General features: G+C 36.6%; 1 protein-coding gene across 1 annotated transcript; it reads left to right on the forward strand.

Moving 5' to 3' along the window:
- The first annotated feature begins 125 nt into the window (after nucleotides 1-125).
- Nucleotides 126-14,112, forward strand: LOC101893264 (serine protease gd). The gene is made up of 5 exons (XM_005186743.4): nucleotides 126-480; nucleotides 6,359-6,509; nucleotides 7,077-7,365; nucleotides 9,862-10,572; nucleotides 13,114-14,112. The coding sequence occupies exons 1-5, from the start codon at nucleotides 268-270 to the stop codon at nucleotides 13,643-13,645; spliced, it is 1,896 nt and encodes a 631-aa protein (XP_005186800.1). The 5' UTR covers nucleotides 126-267; the 3' UTR covers nucleotides 13,646-14,112.
- The last annotated feature ends 5,964 nt before the right edge of the window (nucleotides 14,113-20,076 follow it).

Below are 20,076 nucleotides of genomic sequence, written 5' to 3' on the forward strand. Positions count from 1 at the left end.
AGAGGAGTATCAAAATTATGTTTGCACTCATCTTCATTCTCTCACTCTCACTACCTTTGCTGCACAATTGCAATTATCACTCAAATCTATATCTCATTTATTGTAGAACGCTTTTGCTTGCCGACTGCAAGAACAAGGAACAATAGAAGAAAGAATTAACTAAAAGTCAACAAATTATCTGTCATACTATGAGTAAACAAATAATCGGGAGAAAGGAATAAAAACATTAAAGTTGAAAAGCTGGGCTGTGATAATTGAAAAGTGATAATGCATTTACACATCACAACGATTTTGTTTATCATTTTCGAACATATCAATAAAATCTTTACCCAGGGCATTCCAATTAGTCCCTGTCCGAAAATGTTTCAATATCGTTTCGATGGTGCCCAATGGTTTGGCATCTTGTCGGTGCGAAATCCAGATTTTGGACAAGCTTTACATTTGCGGGTCATCCTATCGATGAGGGGCAAACCGACAACGGTAAGGTCGTAATAGAATTTGATTTATTTAGTTAAGAATTTCAAAGAGTGGATTACGTTGGTGTATTTCAAGTAGACTGAATTGAGTTTGTCATGTCTTGATCGGTAAGGATTAAGTTCCTCTCAAGGTCACTATAACGACAAAAAACGTATATTTAGGCTTATATGAAAAAAAGACTTTCAATTTGGTGCAAAGATATGGCTGAAGCGGAATTTAAAATAAATTTTTCAGGTCGCAGGAGAAAGTGGTGTTTTGAAATATGAAATACTAATCTATATACATGTATACATGTAGAATGGTGAGTGACTGACAGACAGATTCATCAACGCCAAGGAGAAACGGCTAAAGCTAGAATCTTGAAATTTTGATTGTACGTAAATGCTGACGTTTTGGGGTGAGAAAAGGCTGAGTTTTTGGAAATTCGAGCCATAAGTGTACTAAAAGTACTAAAAATGTACTAACAATTGAATCCATTGTATTGTTCAAACGGATAGAGCTAAAATTGGGAATACTTTTTGAATTCATTTAAATGAAAAACAATTCCCCAATTTTGGTCGAACTACGCACATTACGATATTTCTACCAACGCTAGGTCCAGAGTGAATGCAATAAATCCCAATGTTGGTCCACTCCTTCCCTTACCTGTCAAAAATGTGTTATAAATTCACTATTTTCTCCATCCTTCCTAAATTTTTATTTTGCTGTAAATCTTGGTATCGCTACACCTCTGCTCCCCATATAACCAGCTTCAAATTTTCAAAACAATAAAAATAACAAAAAAAAACAATAAAAACAATAAATTTTTGGGTGAGACGCCAGAAGGGGCTTATATATCATCTTGACAAGAGATTTTGCGTTAGGAAAAATCTTTGGATGTCCGAAACCTGAAAAGTCTTGGATGCTTATATCGTGTTTTATGAGCATTTTGTTTTTCAAAATTTTGAACCCTTTGTAGAGGAAGTACCAGAAGGAGTGCGGTGATATAGCCCATTTTCACAGCTGCCCGATCTTTTTATAACATATCTTGTGGTGATAAAAATATTGAGATGTGTCAATTCTGAATGGAATCTGATGCTAATTTCGAGTTTTATGAGCTTAATGGATATTCAAAATTTTGAGCTTTTTTGGGGGATGTACCATAAGAAATGGACCAATACATCCCATCCTCACAACAGATCTTGTTTTAGTAAAAATAATAGGATGTGTGAAATATAAAGAGAACTTGATGCTTATTTTGGATTTTGTAAAGGTTTTGGTTATTCAAAAATTTGACCCTTTGTGGGGGAGGTACCAGAAGGAATGGTCCGATCTCTACCGTTTTTATAACAGATCCTGTGTTGATGTGCCAAGTCTGAATGTTATCGAATGTTAATTTCGTATTTTATGAGCTTAATGGATATTCACAATTTCTACCTTTTGTGGGGGAGGTACCAGAAAGAGTAGTCCGATATATTCCATCCTATCACCTGATACTGGTTTTAAAAAAATGTTGACAAATGAAGACAACTGGAGTCTAACATCACATTTTGGAAGAGTTATAATCATTTAAAATTTTGACCCTTTGTGGGGGAGTTACTTGATGGAGTGAACCGATATTGTCTATTTTAGCTCCTGACTTAGCACTGATGCAAATATTAGGATTCGGAGCAAAATCGGTTTATCCTTTCCCTTTCTGTGCAGTAAATTATTATACCCTACAACACTATGTGTTGGTGGTGGGGCTAGGGTCAGAATAGAACCCTATTTCTTTGGGAGATGATCGCATAATATTTAGGGGTTGAAATGGATCAAAAACTGAAAAAATTCCTGATTTTGCAGTTGCTCTACAGGTCGCAATTATAGACCAATCAAAGCGAAAGTTACCATGGGGCTAGAGCTTAGGGGTGGCTAGAAGTCTTCCAATTTTGATGGTCATGGGGTAATATTTAGTGGGTGAAATAGGCCACAACATTTGTGTCAAATAAAAATCAAATTTTCCATTAAATCACGAATTTTTTTAATTCCTGCGAAATCACAAATAGACGAACTGGTCAATTCAATTCTATATCGGATATATATAGCGAAATATATACAATGTGTATATACAAAGGAAGGGGATGTTAGTTAGAATGCTTGTGTCTCAAGAATGGCTGGACCGATTTTGACAAATTTTGTCAATTCGGAATGCCCTCTTGACATAAAAGTATAAAATCTAAAAAAATCGCAGAAAAATATGCCAATAATGATGTTAATATAGATTTTGTAGTATTTTGTGACATTTTTATCATTTATTCAGATTTTTTATCGCATGCGATTTTTTCAATTTGACTTATAATATTTTTTAATATTTTGTTCTTGCAAAATGGTCAGTCTTTATCCCTTTATTGTTGTTTTTATAAAAACAACGTTTATTTATTAGTGGAGAACGATGGTAATATTTACCAGGGGGTAAGGCAGGGAATACCTAGGTTTCGGAACATTACCATCGTTCTGGTAAACATTATCTTCGTTCTCCACTAATAAATAAACGTTGTTTTTATAAAAACAACAATAAAGGGATAAAGCCTGACCATTTTGCAAAAACAAAATACTACGGTAACAGGAACAATCAAGCCAACACTGTTCTATTTTTTACTTTTTTTTCAGCTTACAACACAGGTTGGGATTATTAAATAAGGATTGCAAATATCGTCCGATCCTCACGAAAATTTTCACAAGCGTAGGGTTGGGCTCAGAAGGGCTAGGTCTATTGTTTTCAAACATGTCCGCAATATATTAAGGGTTGAAATGGACCAACAACTTAAAATTTTCCTGATTTTGCAGCCGTTATAAAGGTCACAAGTAGAAACCAGATGACACGAAATCTCGCATAAAGTTAGAGTTCAGGACAGCGGGTACAATGGACCACTAATTTTGTGTGAAAAAATTTCAGCATTACTTAAAGGCGATATCCGAAATACGCAAAAGACGAACACCTGGCTTTTTTATGCTGATTTCGTTGACGAATATAGCCAAATATCGTAGACAAGCAAATCATATAGATGAGTCTAAATTTGGAGATACAGAGGGGCTTCTTGCTTTTGAAGATGATTTCAAAGTATTTGGGGTTCAAATTAACCAACAACATAAATGTTTTTCTGATCACACAATTGAAGCCAATCGACACGCCTGTGAAGAGAGTTAAGGACAGGGAAGAATTCTATCATTTTGGATGACCATTGGATTATATTTAGCTGTGAAATGGACTACAACAACTAACCGCACGACGGAGTGCATAAATATTGGGCAAATGTCCCTCGTCAAAATCCTAATTTGAAATTCCAATATGGATTTGGAAATAAGAGGGCTTCTAAGATATTGTGGTGTTGTAGGGTATTACATAGTCGGCCCCGCACGACTATAGACTTTGCTTACTTGTTTTCTTATTATTATTATTTTCTTTTCACATTTTATAAGAGTTGGAATTTTTCAAAATTTTAACAATTTGGAGGAGAATGTACTTGACGGCGTGGACCGATATTGTCCATCTTCGCAACTGACCTAGCACTGATGCAAATATTGAGATATGCAAAGTTGGATCGAAATCGAATTATAGTGCAGTGCAGAAAATATACTTTTTGAAAAGTTAGACCTTTTGTGGGGGAGATACCGAAAGGAGTGGACCGATATATTCCATCTTAACACTAGACCTTGGTTTAATAAAAATACTGGGAAGTATGAAATTTGAAGAAAATCGGACTCTCAGAGCACATTTTATAAGAGTTGTAATTACTGAAAATGTTGACCCTTTGTGGGGAGGTAGATGCTTGATTGAGTGGACCGATATAGTCGATTTTAGCTCCTGACTTAGTACTGATGCAAATATTAGGATTTGTACAGTTGGAGCGAAATCGGATTAGAGTTTCACTTTCGGTGCAGAAAATATATCTTTTGAAAATGTGGACCTATTTTGGGGGAGGTATCAGAAGGAGTGAACCGATATTGTCCATTTTAGCACCGATACAAAAATTAGGATCTGCAAATCGGATTATAGCTTCTCCTTCTGTGCAGAAAATAATTTTTTTTGAAAATTTCGACCTATTGTGGAAGAGGTACCAAAAGTTGTGGACCGATATATTCCATCTTAACACCAGACCTTGGTTTAAAACATATTGGGATGTGTGAGATTTAAAGACAATCGGAGTTTACATCACATTTTACAAGAGTTGTAATTATTCAAAATTTTGACAGTGAACAGAACAGTGTTGGCTTGTTTGTTCGGCATACCATAGTATTTTGTTGTTGCAAAATGGTCAGGCTTAATCTCCTTATTGTTGTTTTTATAAAAAACAACGTTTGTTTATTAGTAGAGAACGGTGGTAATGTTTACCAGGGGGCAGGGAATACCTAGGTTTCGGAAAGAGCCACCAATCCTCATCAGCTCCCTTGTTTTTGTCTGGATTTAGAAGATTCTCCAAGAGAATTTTTGTTTTATTTAATTCTTCTGTTCCTCGTCACTTGGGTAAAAAAAAAAGTTTTTTGTCATAGAAGTTATTTTAAAATAACTTCTGGGGAGAATATTTCAGACGAAAAACAAGGGAACTGATGAGGATTGGTGGCTCTTTCCGAAACCTAGGTATTCCCTGCTTTACCCCCTGATAAACATTACCATCGTTCACCACCACCCAAATTAGTAGGCTTCTTCCCAGCCCTAAACTCTAGCTACATGTGAAATTCTGCGTCGATTGGTCTATAATTGCGACCTGTATAGCTACTGCAAAAATTTTTTCAATACTTGGTCCATTTCAACCCCTAAACATTTGGCGATCATCTCCAAAAGAAATAGGCTTCTATTCTGACCCTAACCCCACCTTCGTGCAAAATTTCGTTAGGATCGGGCCATAATTGCGACCTGTAGCGTGATTACAAATTAACATGGACAGACGGACAGACGGACGGACGGACATACATAGCTAGATCGACTCACCTCGGCGAGCTAGGAAGATCCATATATACTTTCCTATATGGGAAACCAATATTTCGAGGTGTTACATAAATTCTGGCCCAATCAAACTTATAATACCCCCAACACATAGTGTTGTAGGGTATAACAATAAAGGGATTAAGCCTGGCCATTTTGCAACAGTGAATTATTTTCTTAGAAATTTTCGACATTTTGTGGGGGAGGTACCAGAAGAAGCGGACCGATATTGCCCATCTCCGAACTCGATCTAAGTTTGACAAAAATATTACGATGTACCATGTTTGGACCAAATCAGATACTCCCTTCGAGAGTTATCGTACGCACCAGCCAGCCAGACAGACGAACGGACATCGCTAGCTCCACTCCAAATGTCCTGAAAAAGATTTGTTCCAAAAAGACCTTGGGTCTAAAGCCGTTTTTTCAATGGCATGCCTTATCAAATGATATAGGGTATATAGCCATATGGCTGAGGGTAAAAAATACAACATATGACAAGCGAAATTAGAGCGTATAGCGCGATATTTCATTTATGTTGAATTCGAATGTAAAAATTTAAAATATTGGTCCACTCCTTTGCCAAGTGTTATATGGCATGGTAAATTGATTTTAATAGCCATCCAAAACAATATTTCTATTTTGGACAATTTAAATAATCTTTTGGTGCTGATGTCTGAGTTCTTTACTATTTTCTTTCTATTTTCTGTTTCATTTTTTTATTCAGGTGTCAAGTGTTTTTATTTGATTCCTTGATTTACCCACTCATGTTGTTGTACTTACGAAAGCATTTCTCCAGTGTAAATAAATCCAATTTTAATTTAATCCTTTTTTATTTGTTCTGTTCTTCCTTTTTCCGGTTTGCTGAACGACCATACACGGCGTGGCCGACCGACCGACCGAATGCTCGAACGGAAACCGAAACCCGATGTCGAACAACAGAATTATTTGGGCGAAATTGAATTGTTGACACGTGGACAATTTTTAAGTGAGGCGCCGGTACTTTACAAAATCAAATTTCCGAAAAATCACTTCCCACCAAAACTGCTGCAAATCACGACGAATAATCACGTTGTTTGTCTTGGGACTGCAGGTAAAGTATTGATGAGCCATTCAAATTGGAAGGCCAAACAAAGTAAATGTCCAGAGACATTTTTTTAAAAATTTAACATTTGCTATTTAATATTGAAGAATAACACAAATTTACCCCTCTTGTTGTTTTTGTTCGTTCATTTTCATTCATTCATTCATTATAACGTTACGTTGTTGTGTGCTGCCTGATGTGATGGACTCCTCTGACATTGTCATGCCTCCTTTGTTCGGGCGGGGGATGTGTCGATTTTCTACATTTATTTTGATGCTGTCTGTCGCTGTATGCCGACGACATGGACGACATTATCTGCCAAACACCACTATGAACATTATCACTGTGTCACAACCATCACCAACATCATCATCGTCGTCGTCGTTGTCGTCATCATCATCTTCGACACAATGCTGATGGTGATGCATCCATCACAATCAACCCAACATATACTACATGTATTTGGCTACATCAACACCATTCAACATGTTGCTCAACGGATGTGTTCTATGTCACATCTATGGATTGGCAAGTGTGAATGTGTGTGTGTGCGAAAAACATTATCTTAAAAAACAGATCACAGTATCTTCGTGACACAAATACAATTGGAACACACAAGGAAGTTCACATTTTTATCCGAGGAACAACAGCAAGCACCTCCCCTACAATCGTCGTCGTCTTCATCATCATCCGTGTTGCCTTCAACTGCATCGTCAGCAGCAGCAACAGCAACAACAACGGTGGGTGGCAGCTCGTCTATTTCAATGCTGCCGATAACAACAGGTCTTAAGGATTCGTCAATGGTGCCACCGACGAATATAGCATTTGGCACCAAACATTTGCCTCTCACTTCCAGCATGGATAAGTAAGTATTACGGCTGGATGCCGTTGTATCACAACTATCACACACACACTAATGCCCAATGTGACATGAGAGACCCGATGAAGACCAGAAGAAAAAGAATCAAATCATTGCTTTGGCCAAGAGATTGAAAAATTGTTTTCATCTTCATTTCTCGTTTTTATACGCTCTACCATAGTATGGAGGGTATATTAAGTTTGTCATACACACAAAGTACATATATTCTTGATAAGCATAAAATTCTATGACGATTTAGCAATGTCCGTCCGTCTATCCGTCTGTGGAAATCACTCTAGCTTCCGAACGAAATGAAGCAGGTCCACGTTTCATATAGATCCAATATAACTAATTCTAAGACGATTTAGCCCTGTCCGTCTGTTGTAATCACGCTACAATCAAAACGAATTAAGGTAGGAGCTAAAATTTTGCACAGGGCTGTCTTTTGTCTGCAGGTCAAGTTCGAAGATGGGCTATATCGGTCCATGATATCGTATAGCCCCCATATAACGGGTTTTCAATGGCATTGCCTGACATTCTACACAAACAATTATTTGTGAGTACTTTATCCCCGGGAAGAGAATTATATATATATAGGTCCGGGATATCGTATAGCCCCCATATAACGGTACCCCCCGATATGCGGTATTTTGATGATTTTAGCGACATTTTTTACCGGAATTGTTTTAAATTTGGTATTTGAAGTTCGTAATAAATACTACAGCCTATGACAGAAAATTGTCTGTGAAGGCCCACGTCTTCGTATAACCCCATATAACGGTACCTTTCGATTTTCGGTATTTTGATGATTTTAGCGACATTATTTAACGGAATTGTTTCAAATTTGGTATTTGACAGAAAATGAGCCATGTGGGTCCACGTCTTCGTATGGATCCCGAAATAACGGCACCTCCCTATATTCGGTATTTTGATGATTTCAACGACAATATTCACCGGAATTGTTTCAAATTTCGTATTAAAAGTTCATAATAGGTACTCGGTATTTTGATGACGGAAACTTCCTATACGAGTCCACGTCTTCGTATAGCCCCATATAACAGTACCCCTCGATATTCGGTATTTTGATTTCAGCGACAATATTCACCGGAATTGCTCCAAATTTTGGTATTTGAAGTTCGCAATGGATACTACAGCCTCAGACAGAAAATTGTCTGAGCAGATCCACGTCTTTGCATAGCCCCCATATAACGGTACCTCCCGATATTCGATACTTTGTTGATTTTAGCGACATTATCTGCCGGAATTATTTCAAATTTGGTATTTGAAGTTCGTGATAAATACTACAGCCTAAGACAGAAAATTGTCTGTGCCGGTCAACGTATTCGTATAGCCCCCATATAACGGTACCTCCCGATATAGGGTATTTTGATGGTTTTAGCTACATTGTTACCGATTTTTTTAGGTTTCGCATTCGAATATTCTAATGGCTTATGACAAAAGTTACCTATAACAGCCACATTCGGTATTTTTAAGATTTTAATAGAATTTTTAACGGATTTTATTGTTTTTGAGAATTGCCAAATTCGTTCCAAATGGTGGAGGGTAATCAAAGTTCGGTTGGGTCGAACTTACTGCTTTTTACACCCTACACCACAAGGTGGTCAGGGTATTATGTCTTTGTGCATTTCTTTGTAACAGACAAAAGGAAACGAGATAGACCCATAGTTCCTTTTGTTGATCTGCATAGAATCACATTCTGAGTCGATTTATGCATGTCCGTCTGTCCGTCCGTCCGTCCGTCTCTCCATGTATTTTTGTAAACAAAATACAGTTCGCATTTATTGCCCTATCCAGATGAAATTTTGGACAAATCATTTGTTTTGCCCAAGGACGAACCCTATTGAAATTGGAGATAATCGGTCAAAATTTAGATATAGCTCCCATTCGTCCGATTTGCATTTTATTGTGCACCAAACGTGTAATATCAGCCCGAATAGTATGGAATTTTGCACATACAACCAAATTATGCCAAATTTGATCGAAATCGGTTCAGATATAGCTATAGCTCCCATATATTGTTCATCCGATTTGTTATTTTTGTCCTCCGCAGCCTTAATATGCACCCTGTAAATACAATATTTGGGGAAATATATCAAATACAGCTCAGAAATACATTTGCCAAATTTTATCGAGATCTGTTCCGATTTGGATGTAGCTCCCATATATATCTTTATCCGATTTCAAATTAATTGTGCACCAAATGGGCAATACAAGTCCGAATTTAAAAGATACAAATGCTTCGGCATATTTAGTCCTTTCTCCATAAAAACTTTTAATTGTTATGTGGAGCTCTACTAAATTAGCAAAGGGATGTAGGGTATCATAAAGTCGGGCCCGCCCGACTTTAAGACTTTCTTTACTGGTTTACGGATTTTTTTTTGAAAATTTCCAAATTCTTTTCAAATGGTGGAGGGTATTCAAATTTCGGTCCGGACCCGAACTTACTGCTTTTTACTTGTTGTTTTTGCATTTGTATTCCAGGAATCCTTTGCGTATTTCCAAGGATATTTGTGGCACTATCGATGACCGTATACGTTTTCAAGTTATGAAAGCTTTGAAGCAAAAATCAGCCAACCCCTCTTCCGATGGCAATGAAGAGACAGCAAGACAAGAACAACAACACCCACAACAGCAGTTTAGTAACCCAATGGATAATATTCGTTCCATATTGTCAACATTATTGTTGCAGCGGAAGGACAATATTGATGAAATCCCAGCGGTTGGCCAAAGGACTGATGAGGCCGACAACGGTGATGATGATGATGGCATCGACTTACCACCTTTGGTTACCACCGATATTGACGGCGAAACGGATTTCTTTGCCGATGATGAATCCATTAGCGACACTGGTTCGCTGACCATCAATGAACTGCCGACAATAACACGCGGTGCTTGGCCCTGGTTGGCTGCCGTCTATGTAAATAATTTAACTTCGTTAGCGTATCAATGTGGTGGTACATTGATCTCAACGCGTATTGTTGTCAGTGCGGCCCATTGCTTTCAGTTGTTTAAGAAACGTTACACCGCCAATGAGGTACTCGTCTTTCTCGGACGTCACAATCTGAAGAATTGGAATGAAGAAGGTTCGGTAGCAGCGCCAGTCGATGATATATTCATACATCCGGACTACAATCAACATTTGAGTTCGTACGATGCCGATATTGCCGTTGTGGTTCTGAAAAATGAAGTTAGGTAAGGATTTAAAGTAAATGTACTTTCTTGGCTAGATTTTAAAAACTTTTGAGATTTTTTATAAAAGTAAAATTTTTAAAGCCAAAAACTAAAACTGATTTTTTAAGAGAGCTAAAAAATCCTTCAAGTATTTATTTGAATTAATAGTACGGTCCATGTAATAGTCTATTCGCTTAGTCCAATTTTGGCATACTATTTCCAACAATTCGGCCGATATCTCAAGGATAAATGCTTCAATATTGACTTCCAATACCTCAATTGAATGCGGGCTCTTCTCATCGAAATAACGATTTTAGACCCTATGTCTCTTTAGACCAAATACGCTTCAGAACATTTTGAATCGAGCTAGGGTGTCCTTTCGTCTGGCTGGCTGGTGCGCACCATAACTCTAGAAGGGAGGATCCGATTTGGTCCAAACTTGGTATATCGTAATATTATTGTCAAACTTATATCGAGTTCGAAGATGGGCAACATCGGTCCACAAAAGGTCAACCTTTTCAAAGAAAATAATAATAAATAATAGAAAGAGAAAGGATCGTTCGATTTTGAGCAAATTTTGCAAATTTCAAGATCAGAATTTCAAGAAAATTGAAAGCAAAAAATCAGAAAGCAAAAAAGAAATCAGAAAGCAAGAAATATTGAATTTTTATAGTCATATTTTTATGCGATTTTCTTAGATTTTATCCTTTTTTTAAATTTTCCGAATTGACGAGAATTTTGAAAATAAGTCCAGGGTTTTTTGACCAATAAGCAGAATAGAAGAAGATCTCTTTCTTTCACATATATATTGTACATATTTTGTTATATATCCGAAGTGACCTTTTAATGCATCTGTGATTTGGCCCGGATAAAAAATATTTTCGGTTCGGTGGAAATTATCGTATTGTTTTAAACAAATGTTATAGTTTATTTTACCCGGTAAATATATTCCGTTGTTCATCCAAATTGGTAGGCTCCTGCCCAGCCCTAAACTCTAAGGTATTTCCGAGCTTTATAAGATATCTGGTACCATATATCATTGTTGTCGAATGCATATTACGAATGTGAGGGACTTATATATATTTTAACCGATTTTTTTAAATTTGATGTACCTGCTTCTAGACTGAATTCGGTCGGATATACCAAAATTCAGGACTTTTTGACAGATATTGGCCTTTTGGTGCACAATTAACCCGAAATGGGAGCTATAGCTATATCTATACCGATTTTCACCAAATTTCATGTACTTGCTTCTAGACTGAATTCGGTCGGATATGCGAATATTCAGGACAATTGGACTGATATTGGCTATTTGGTGCACAATTAACCCGAAATCGGTGGAAGGTATATATGGAAGCTATATCCAAATCTAAACCGATCTTGACAATATTTGAAACACTTATTTCAGGGCTGTACCTGATATCTAGTACCAAATAACATTGTTGTGGAATGCATATAACGCTTGTGAGGGACTTAAACCCCCAAATCGGATGAAACATATTTATGGGAGCTATAGCTATATCTGAACCGATTTTCACCAAATTTGAAGCACATGCTTGTAGACTGAATTCGGTCGGATGTAGCAAAATTCACAGCATTTGGACTGATATTAGCCATTTGGTGCACAAGAAACCTAAAATCGGATGAAGATATATACGGGAGCTATATTTAAATTTGGACCGATTTTCACTAATTTCAATAGGGTTCGTCCTTGAACCAAAAAAATGCTATTTAGAACAGTTCATCTCAAACGAATAATAAATGCGACCTGCAATTTGTTTACAAAAATACATTGATAGACGGACAAACAGACGGACGGACATGCATATGCGACTCAAAACGTGATTCTATGTTGATCACCAAAAGGAACTATGGATCTATCTCGTTTCCTTCTCCATGTTACAAACAAATGCACAAAGACATAATACTCTTATCACTATGTGGTGTAGGGTATCTGTAGAGCAACAGCAAAATCATGAGATTTTTGTGTTTATGATCCATTTCTACTCCTAAATATTTTGCGATCATCTCCAAAAACAAAAGGCTTCTATTGTGACCCTAACCTCACCTCCATTTTCGTTTTTGTTAGGATCGGGCCATAATTGCTACCTGGTGCGTGATTGCAAATTAACATGGACAGACGGACGGATGGAGAGACATAACTTGATCGACTCAGCTCGGCTGGTTAGGAGGATCCACATATAGTTTTCCTATGTCGGGGATCAATATTTCGAGGTGTTACATAATTGTTGGCCCAACGAAACCCATAATACCTCTTCCACATAGTGTTGTAGGGTAAGGTAGGGTTTTTCGATAGAAAAAATCATCAGCGATTAACTGAGTTTTTTCAATAGAGTATAATCCGATGTGGTTTTTTATAGAATAAAATCTGGCCTCAGTGAATTAAATTTTTTCTCTATAGAATAAAATCTGGCCCAAGTGTCTGAAGATTTTTTCTTGTCTCAGGAAACAGGAATTGTATTTAAGTATGCGCCTTAAATAATGCGGCTTAATTTGTTATTATCAATTTCGTAATTTAATTTATTCGCTCCTCTCTTTTAGATACAATACATTCATTCGTCCGGCTTGCATGTGGACTGGATCCACATCGATCGAATTTATTGAAGGTGAGCCTGGAATTGTTGTCGGTTGGGGATTGGGTGGCTTTAATACCACCAAACAAATGTCCACCACCAGTACCGTGCCTAAGATAATCAGCACTCCCGTTGTATCGAATAACGTTTGTTTTGCTGCTAATCCCAAATATAAGAGTCTTACCTCGAATCGAACATTTTGTGCTGGCATTATGTACGATCAATTGCTCTACACAAAATCGCTGGCATCCAAACCTTTGGTCTTCAACAAACAACTGCATCAGGGTCCATGTACAGGTGATTCCGGTGCTGGTCTAATGATTTTTCGCAACAATCGATGGGTTCTGCGAGGAACCGTGTCGGGGTCGTTGCCCATGTTCGAGATGCAAACGAAAAGAACAAAGTCACGTACCGCCACAAGAAGTTGCAGCATTAATCAGTACGTGGTCTATACGGATGTGGCGAAATTTCTCGATTGGATATTTGCTTTTGTGCTTTGATCGGCGAATCTAATGAAGCGGAGTAGACTAATTGGACGTTATTGCATTGGAAAATGAATATCTGAAGTGACTCCATTTTATGTCGCTGGAGAGGAAGAGCATCGCTCTGTTTGTTTGTGGACATGAATGAAGTGTTATTCGTGCGTTTGTATGTGCGTTCTATTTAAGAGGTTTTTTTTTGTTCGTTTCGTTTGTGTTGCTTTGCTGTGCAAAAAACACAGACCTCGTTTTAATAGAGTATTTATTTATTTTTACCTTAAGTTGTAAATATTTGGCAAATGTTCTGTATATTTTAGAATAAGAAATAGAAGATAAAAAGAGATAAAGATTACTACCAATAATTATTAGTTCCTTTGGTATTTGTCATCTGTGATAGTTTTAAATATTTTTTTTAATTAATCAAATCAGAGATTATGTGAAATTTCATTCGAATTAAATAAACGAATATGAAGGAGACAAAAAATAAACGTTGCTTATATATTTATACTGGAGTGAATGGGGGTTCTTTGATACTGGACGACAAATTATCAGTTCATGTTTTATTATTTTCTTTAATTTTTAAATAATAAAAATTTACGTTCCCCTTAAGATGGATAAAAAAGCATTAAGGTCGGTCGAACCGAACTTTCAATACCCCCTACCAAGAGCTAAAAATTAAAATTACCTGGATAAAATATTTGAACGTATTTCACTATAAACTGCAAATATCATCAGAAAAGTTAAACACCTTAAAAAGTAGGTGTCGGTTTTGACGACAGATTTATACCCTGAGCTACTGTTCATTTATTAAAATCTATTTTGACTTGCATTATGAATATTCAAACTGTGGACCCTTAATGAGGGAGAGTCCAAAGGAGTGGACCAATGTTGTCCATTTCGTATCTGGCCTAATTCTGATATAAATGTACCAGATTTGAGCTATATCGACTACTTCATTCACATTCTCATGAAAAATTTAATAATTATTGGAAAATAAAAAATTTGTGCGTAAGTTACCAGATATAGTGTATTATTCCACTTCATCGAAAACTGAGAAAAAAACAAGTAAGCAAAGGCTATAGACGTACGGTGCCGACCATGTGTGTCTATTTCATAACTATCAACATTGGAACGCTCCTGTCCAGCCCTAAGCTCTAGGCCCATGCAATCTTCCGCGTCGATTTGTCTATAATTGCGACCTGTATAGTGGATACAAATTTACATGGACGGACGGACAGACAGACATACATAGCTAGATCTACTCAGCTCGACGAGATTGGAAGATCCATATATACTTTCCTATGTGGCAAATCAATATTTCGAAGTGTTACATAATTATTGGCCCAATCAAACTTATAATACCCCCAACACAGACGTTGTAGGGTATAAATATTGGGGTGAACATCATACATTTATTTTCAAGTTTATGCGAATAATTCCTTAAAATGTAAACCTTTTGTTCCCACATTTCCCATATATAAATTTTGACATTTTTGGTGGAGGTACCAGAAGGAGTTAACCTATTTAAGCCATCTCCGAACTCTATCGAAGTTTGAAAATAATCTTACGATGTACCAAGTTTGAATGAAATCCATTCGAGAGTTATCATTCGCACCAGCCAGACGGATAGACAGACGGACGGACACCCCTACATCGACTCCAAATGTCCTGAAACAGGTTTGTTTCATTATTTCGATAAGGCACGTTTTGGCCGTATCAAATGGTATATACACTCTGTAGCCATATGACTGAGAATATATAAACATTTGAAACAGTTCCGTGAAAAATATTTGACTAGACTTCCATAATAAATCTAATAATAATGAATAATAAACCTAGAATTTGTTAAGGAGACTTTTTGTTATGCGATAGTTCCAAATTAATTAAACTGTGGAAAATAGTGGCATCTCTGTTAATCGATTTTCCCCTCTCTTCATCTCTTTTTATATCACAGTCATCGATGTCTATTCATGCAGTTACAAACAAAACTTTTCTCTCTTGCGAAGGTCTACCGTTTCTAATATAGGGGACACTACTCTCATAAAAATTCTGACTCTATTTATGGACACCACCGATCACAATTGAATACCAAAAGAATTTTGATTTTATCTAACACTGTTCGATCAACTTATTTTTTATTTATTTTTTTTAATAAATTTTTAGGTTTAAATTAAGTAACTATTTACAAAGGTTGTTAAAACACGTGTTTTCCTTTTATATTGTTATTTTAATAGCTTGTCTAAACAACAGAACAAATAAACAAGAATCAAAACAAAAACCAAAAATGTTGATACAGCGGTGCGGTGTATTTGTTTCAGTTGAGACAACAAAAAATGTGTGCATGGAACACTTGTTTAGATCAGTGGCATGCAAAAATAGAGTGATAAAAATAATAAAAAAAACTTTATCTCCTGTTTTTATATATTTTTTTGTCATTCTAAGGGAGAAAAAAAAAAACAAAAGATTTCAGCGGGGTGTTGCCGACCATATTACAACCTACACCAGTATGTATACTGAGTAGAACGATTGTAATAAATTAGAGCTATATTTTTATCTAAATCGATTTCCACAAATTTTAAAGGAGATTTTTTTTTCTGTTGTATATGACCTCTTGCAATAAATATCATTTAGTATTGAGTGCATATTATGATTTGAGAAGGATTTAATATAAAATCGTATAAGAGATACATACGTATGGGCGTTAAAGCTATATATATATATATATATATATGAACCGATGGCCTCGATTTTGTAGACAAATGGCTGACCATTCTGTTTTACCACCCCCCTCAAGTGCTTAGGTATTTAGTGTCTGAGTTTGCTTATTTTTTTGTCAATAAAATTGCCTGTTTGATACCTTGTGTATGGGGACACACATTTTCCAGGTATGATGTGACGGCGGGGGATCCAGCTACCAATTAATTAGATTTTCTAAGCGATTTATGATTGATTGCACATATGGAAATTTCTTCTACTACAAGGAGCGGTTTTGATATATAAAATTGTGCTTAATGACGATTATGGATAGTAAAAGAACCTTTTTTAAAAACAAAAAAAGCTGTATGTTCGGACGGGCCGAACTTTGAATACCCTCCACTATTTGGAGCAAACTTGGCAATTAACAAAAAAAAAGTAAAATCTTAAAAGTAGCGAATTTAGCAGTTATATTAGGATCTATACGTCGACGTGCACCTGCATATGCAACCTTTGTCATAAGCCATTACAATATGCGAAACTTGAAAAAAATCTATGTATAATGTAGCTAAAATCATCAAAATGCAGAATATAGGAAGGTACCATTATATGGTGTGTATACCAAAACGTGGATCTGAAAAATTTTCTGTCATAGGCTGTAGTATCCATTACAATTTCAAATACCAAATTTGAAACAATTCCGGAGACTAAAGTCGCTAAAATCATCAAAGTATCCAATATCGGGATGTACCGTTCTATGAGGGCTATAAAAGACGTGGACCTGCTCAGACAATTTTCTGTCAGAGGCTGTAGTATGCATTACGAACTTCAAATGCGAAATCTGAAACAATTACGGTAAATAATGTCGCTAACATCATCAAAATACCGAATATCAGGGGGTATCGTTATATGGGGGCTATACGAAGACGTGGACCTGCACAGACAATTTTCTGTCATAGGCTATAGTATCCATTACGAACATCGGTAAAATCATCAAAATACTGAATATAGTTGTATGGGGGCTATATGCAGACGTGGACCTACATGGCCCATTTTATGTTTTAGGCTGTATTTATTACAAACTTCAAATACCAAATTTGAAGCAATTCCGGGAATAATGTCGCTTTAATTACCAAAACACAAAAAATAAGGAAGGTTATATGGGGGTTATATCAAAACGTGGACTTACATGGCCCATTTTCAATAGCAAACATCCTGCAGACATAATATACAGGGTGAGATAAAAAAACTGCAACAAAGTCAATCGCCATAATTTTACATTTTATTGAATTTTTTGCTTTCATTCAATAACATTTTAAAACAAATAAGCAAAGCCTATAGTCGTGCGGGGCCGACCATGTGATACCCTACAACACTACAATATGTGAGAAGCCCCCTCATGTCCAAATCCATTTTGGAAGATTTCGCTTTTGAAATTATGTCACGGAGCACTGCCCAGATATTACCCTTGGCATTTTGACCAGGGACATTTTCCCGATATTTATGCACTCCGTCGTGCTGTTAGTTGTGGTCCATTTTACGGCTAAATATAATCCAATGGTCGTCCAAAATGCTAGAATTCTTCACTCTGCTTAACTATCTTCTCAGGCATGTCGATTGGCTTCAATTGTGTGATCAGGATTTTTTCTGTTTTTGGTTCATCTGAATCCCTAAATATTTTGCGATCATCTCCAAAAGCAATTTGACTGTATTCGTCAACGAAATCAGCATAAAAAAGCTAGAAGTTCGCTTATTGTGTTTTTCGAATATCACATGTAAGTAATGTTGGTATTTTTTCACAAAAAAAGTAGTGGTCCATTCTACCCGCTGTCTTAAATTCTAACTTCATGCAAGATTTCGTGTCCTTTGGCTTCTATTTGTGACCTTTATAACGGCTGCAAAATCAGGAATATTTTGAGATGCTGGTCCATTTCAACCCCTAAATATATTGCTGACATCTTTGAAGCCCTTCTGAGCCTAACCCTACCTTTATCAAAAATTTCGTGAGGATCGAACGATAATTGCAATCTGTATATAAAGAATAACCCCAACCTGTGTTGTAAAGTGCAAAAATATTACAAAATATATACTTCAATATTATAAGTAAAATTGAAAAAATCGCATGCGATAAAAAATATGAAAAAATAAAAATATGTCACAAAATACTACAAAATCTATAGTAACACCATTTTTGGCACATTTTAATGTGATTTTTTTATATTTTATTCTCTTATGACAAAAGGGCATTCTGAATTGACAAAGTTTGTCAAAATCGGTCCAGCCATTCTTAAGATATATGCATTCTAGCTAACATCCCCTTCCATTGTATATTCACATTGTATATATTTCACGATATATATCAGATATATTTACTATCGGGATTTATATAGCTGTCAGAATTGAGCAGTTGGTCTATTTGTGATTTCGCCGAGATTAAAAATATTCGCGGTTTAATGAAAATTTTATTTAACACAAATGTTATGGTCTATACCCAGCAAATACTACCCGATGATCCAAATTGGAAGGCTACTGCCCTGCCCTAAGCTCTAGCCCCATGCTAACTTCGGCGTTGATTGGTCTATAATTGCGACCTGTAGAGCAACTGCAAAACCAGGATTTTTTCAGTTTTTGGTCCATTTTAACCCCTAAATATTATGCGATCATCTCCAAAAGCACTAGGGTTCTATTCTGTCTGTAGCCCCACCTCCATTCTAAATTTCGTGAAGATTGGGCCATTATTGCGACCTGTAGAGTGATTACAAATTAACATGGACAGACGGACAGACGGACGGACTGACATACATAGCTAGATCAACTCAACTCGGCGAGATAGGAAGATCCATATATACTTTCCTATGTGGGAAATCAATATTTCGAGGTGTTACATAATTTTTGGCCCAATCAAACTTATAATACCCCCAACACATAGTGTTGTAGGGTATAAAAACAGACGCATACATTTCAAACAAAGCAATGGGGCTTAAATCATGATCCAAAATGAACTATGTCAGCAAAAACTTTTTGTAAGATTATCTTCTACGATAGACTTTATTTACGTGGTGAGATAAAAAACTGCAACAAAGTCAAACGCAATAATTTTTATATTTTATTGAATGAAAGCAAAAAATGTCGGAAATAGCATCAAATTTTAGCATAAGTTAAGACTTGTTCGAATTGGTCACCTTTGGTACGAATTATGGTCTTTAAACAGCCAATAAATCCGTCACGTATTTTGGCCCATTCCCGGCGTAGCGCTTGGAAGTGATCGACATTTTGGTATTTTTTAGTGCCTACCTTGATTTCCAAAATACTCCAGACACAAAAGTCCAACGGATTGTTATCTGGAGATTTTGGTGGCCATTGTGAGCTGGAAATGAAGCGAGGAACCTCATTTTGTAACCGTACTGTTAGAATGCCCAAGGTCTGCGGCCAAAATGTTTGCGTGCCCAAGGCTTTAATACACCCTCCAGAATATTTTCGCGATAATATTCGACATTTATTCTGATGTCGCGGTCGATTAATGCGAGCGGATAGCGACCATCGGCTGTTATGGCGGCCCACACCACCACCATGGCCGACACTTGAGTTCTGGTGGCCAACCGAAGGTGCACATTTTCAGCTGACCTCTTTGGCAAGTAAGCGCGATCATTTTGTTTATTTACAAACTGCTGGCCAACGAATGTTTTCTCATCGGAGAAAACCAAATTCGGCAGTTCACCACTTTCGACCAAGTGAAGAAACTCTTAAGCTCTCTTGAG

Source organism: Musca domestica, unplaced genomic scaffold, assembly GCF_030504385.1.
Source record: "Musca domestica strain aabys unplaced genomic scaffold, Musca_domestica.polishedcontigs.V.1.1 18, whole genome shotgun sequence".
Lineage (NCBI taxonomy): Eukaryota > Metazoa > Arthropoda > Insecta > Diptera > Muscidae > Musca > Musca domestica.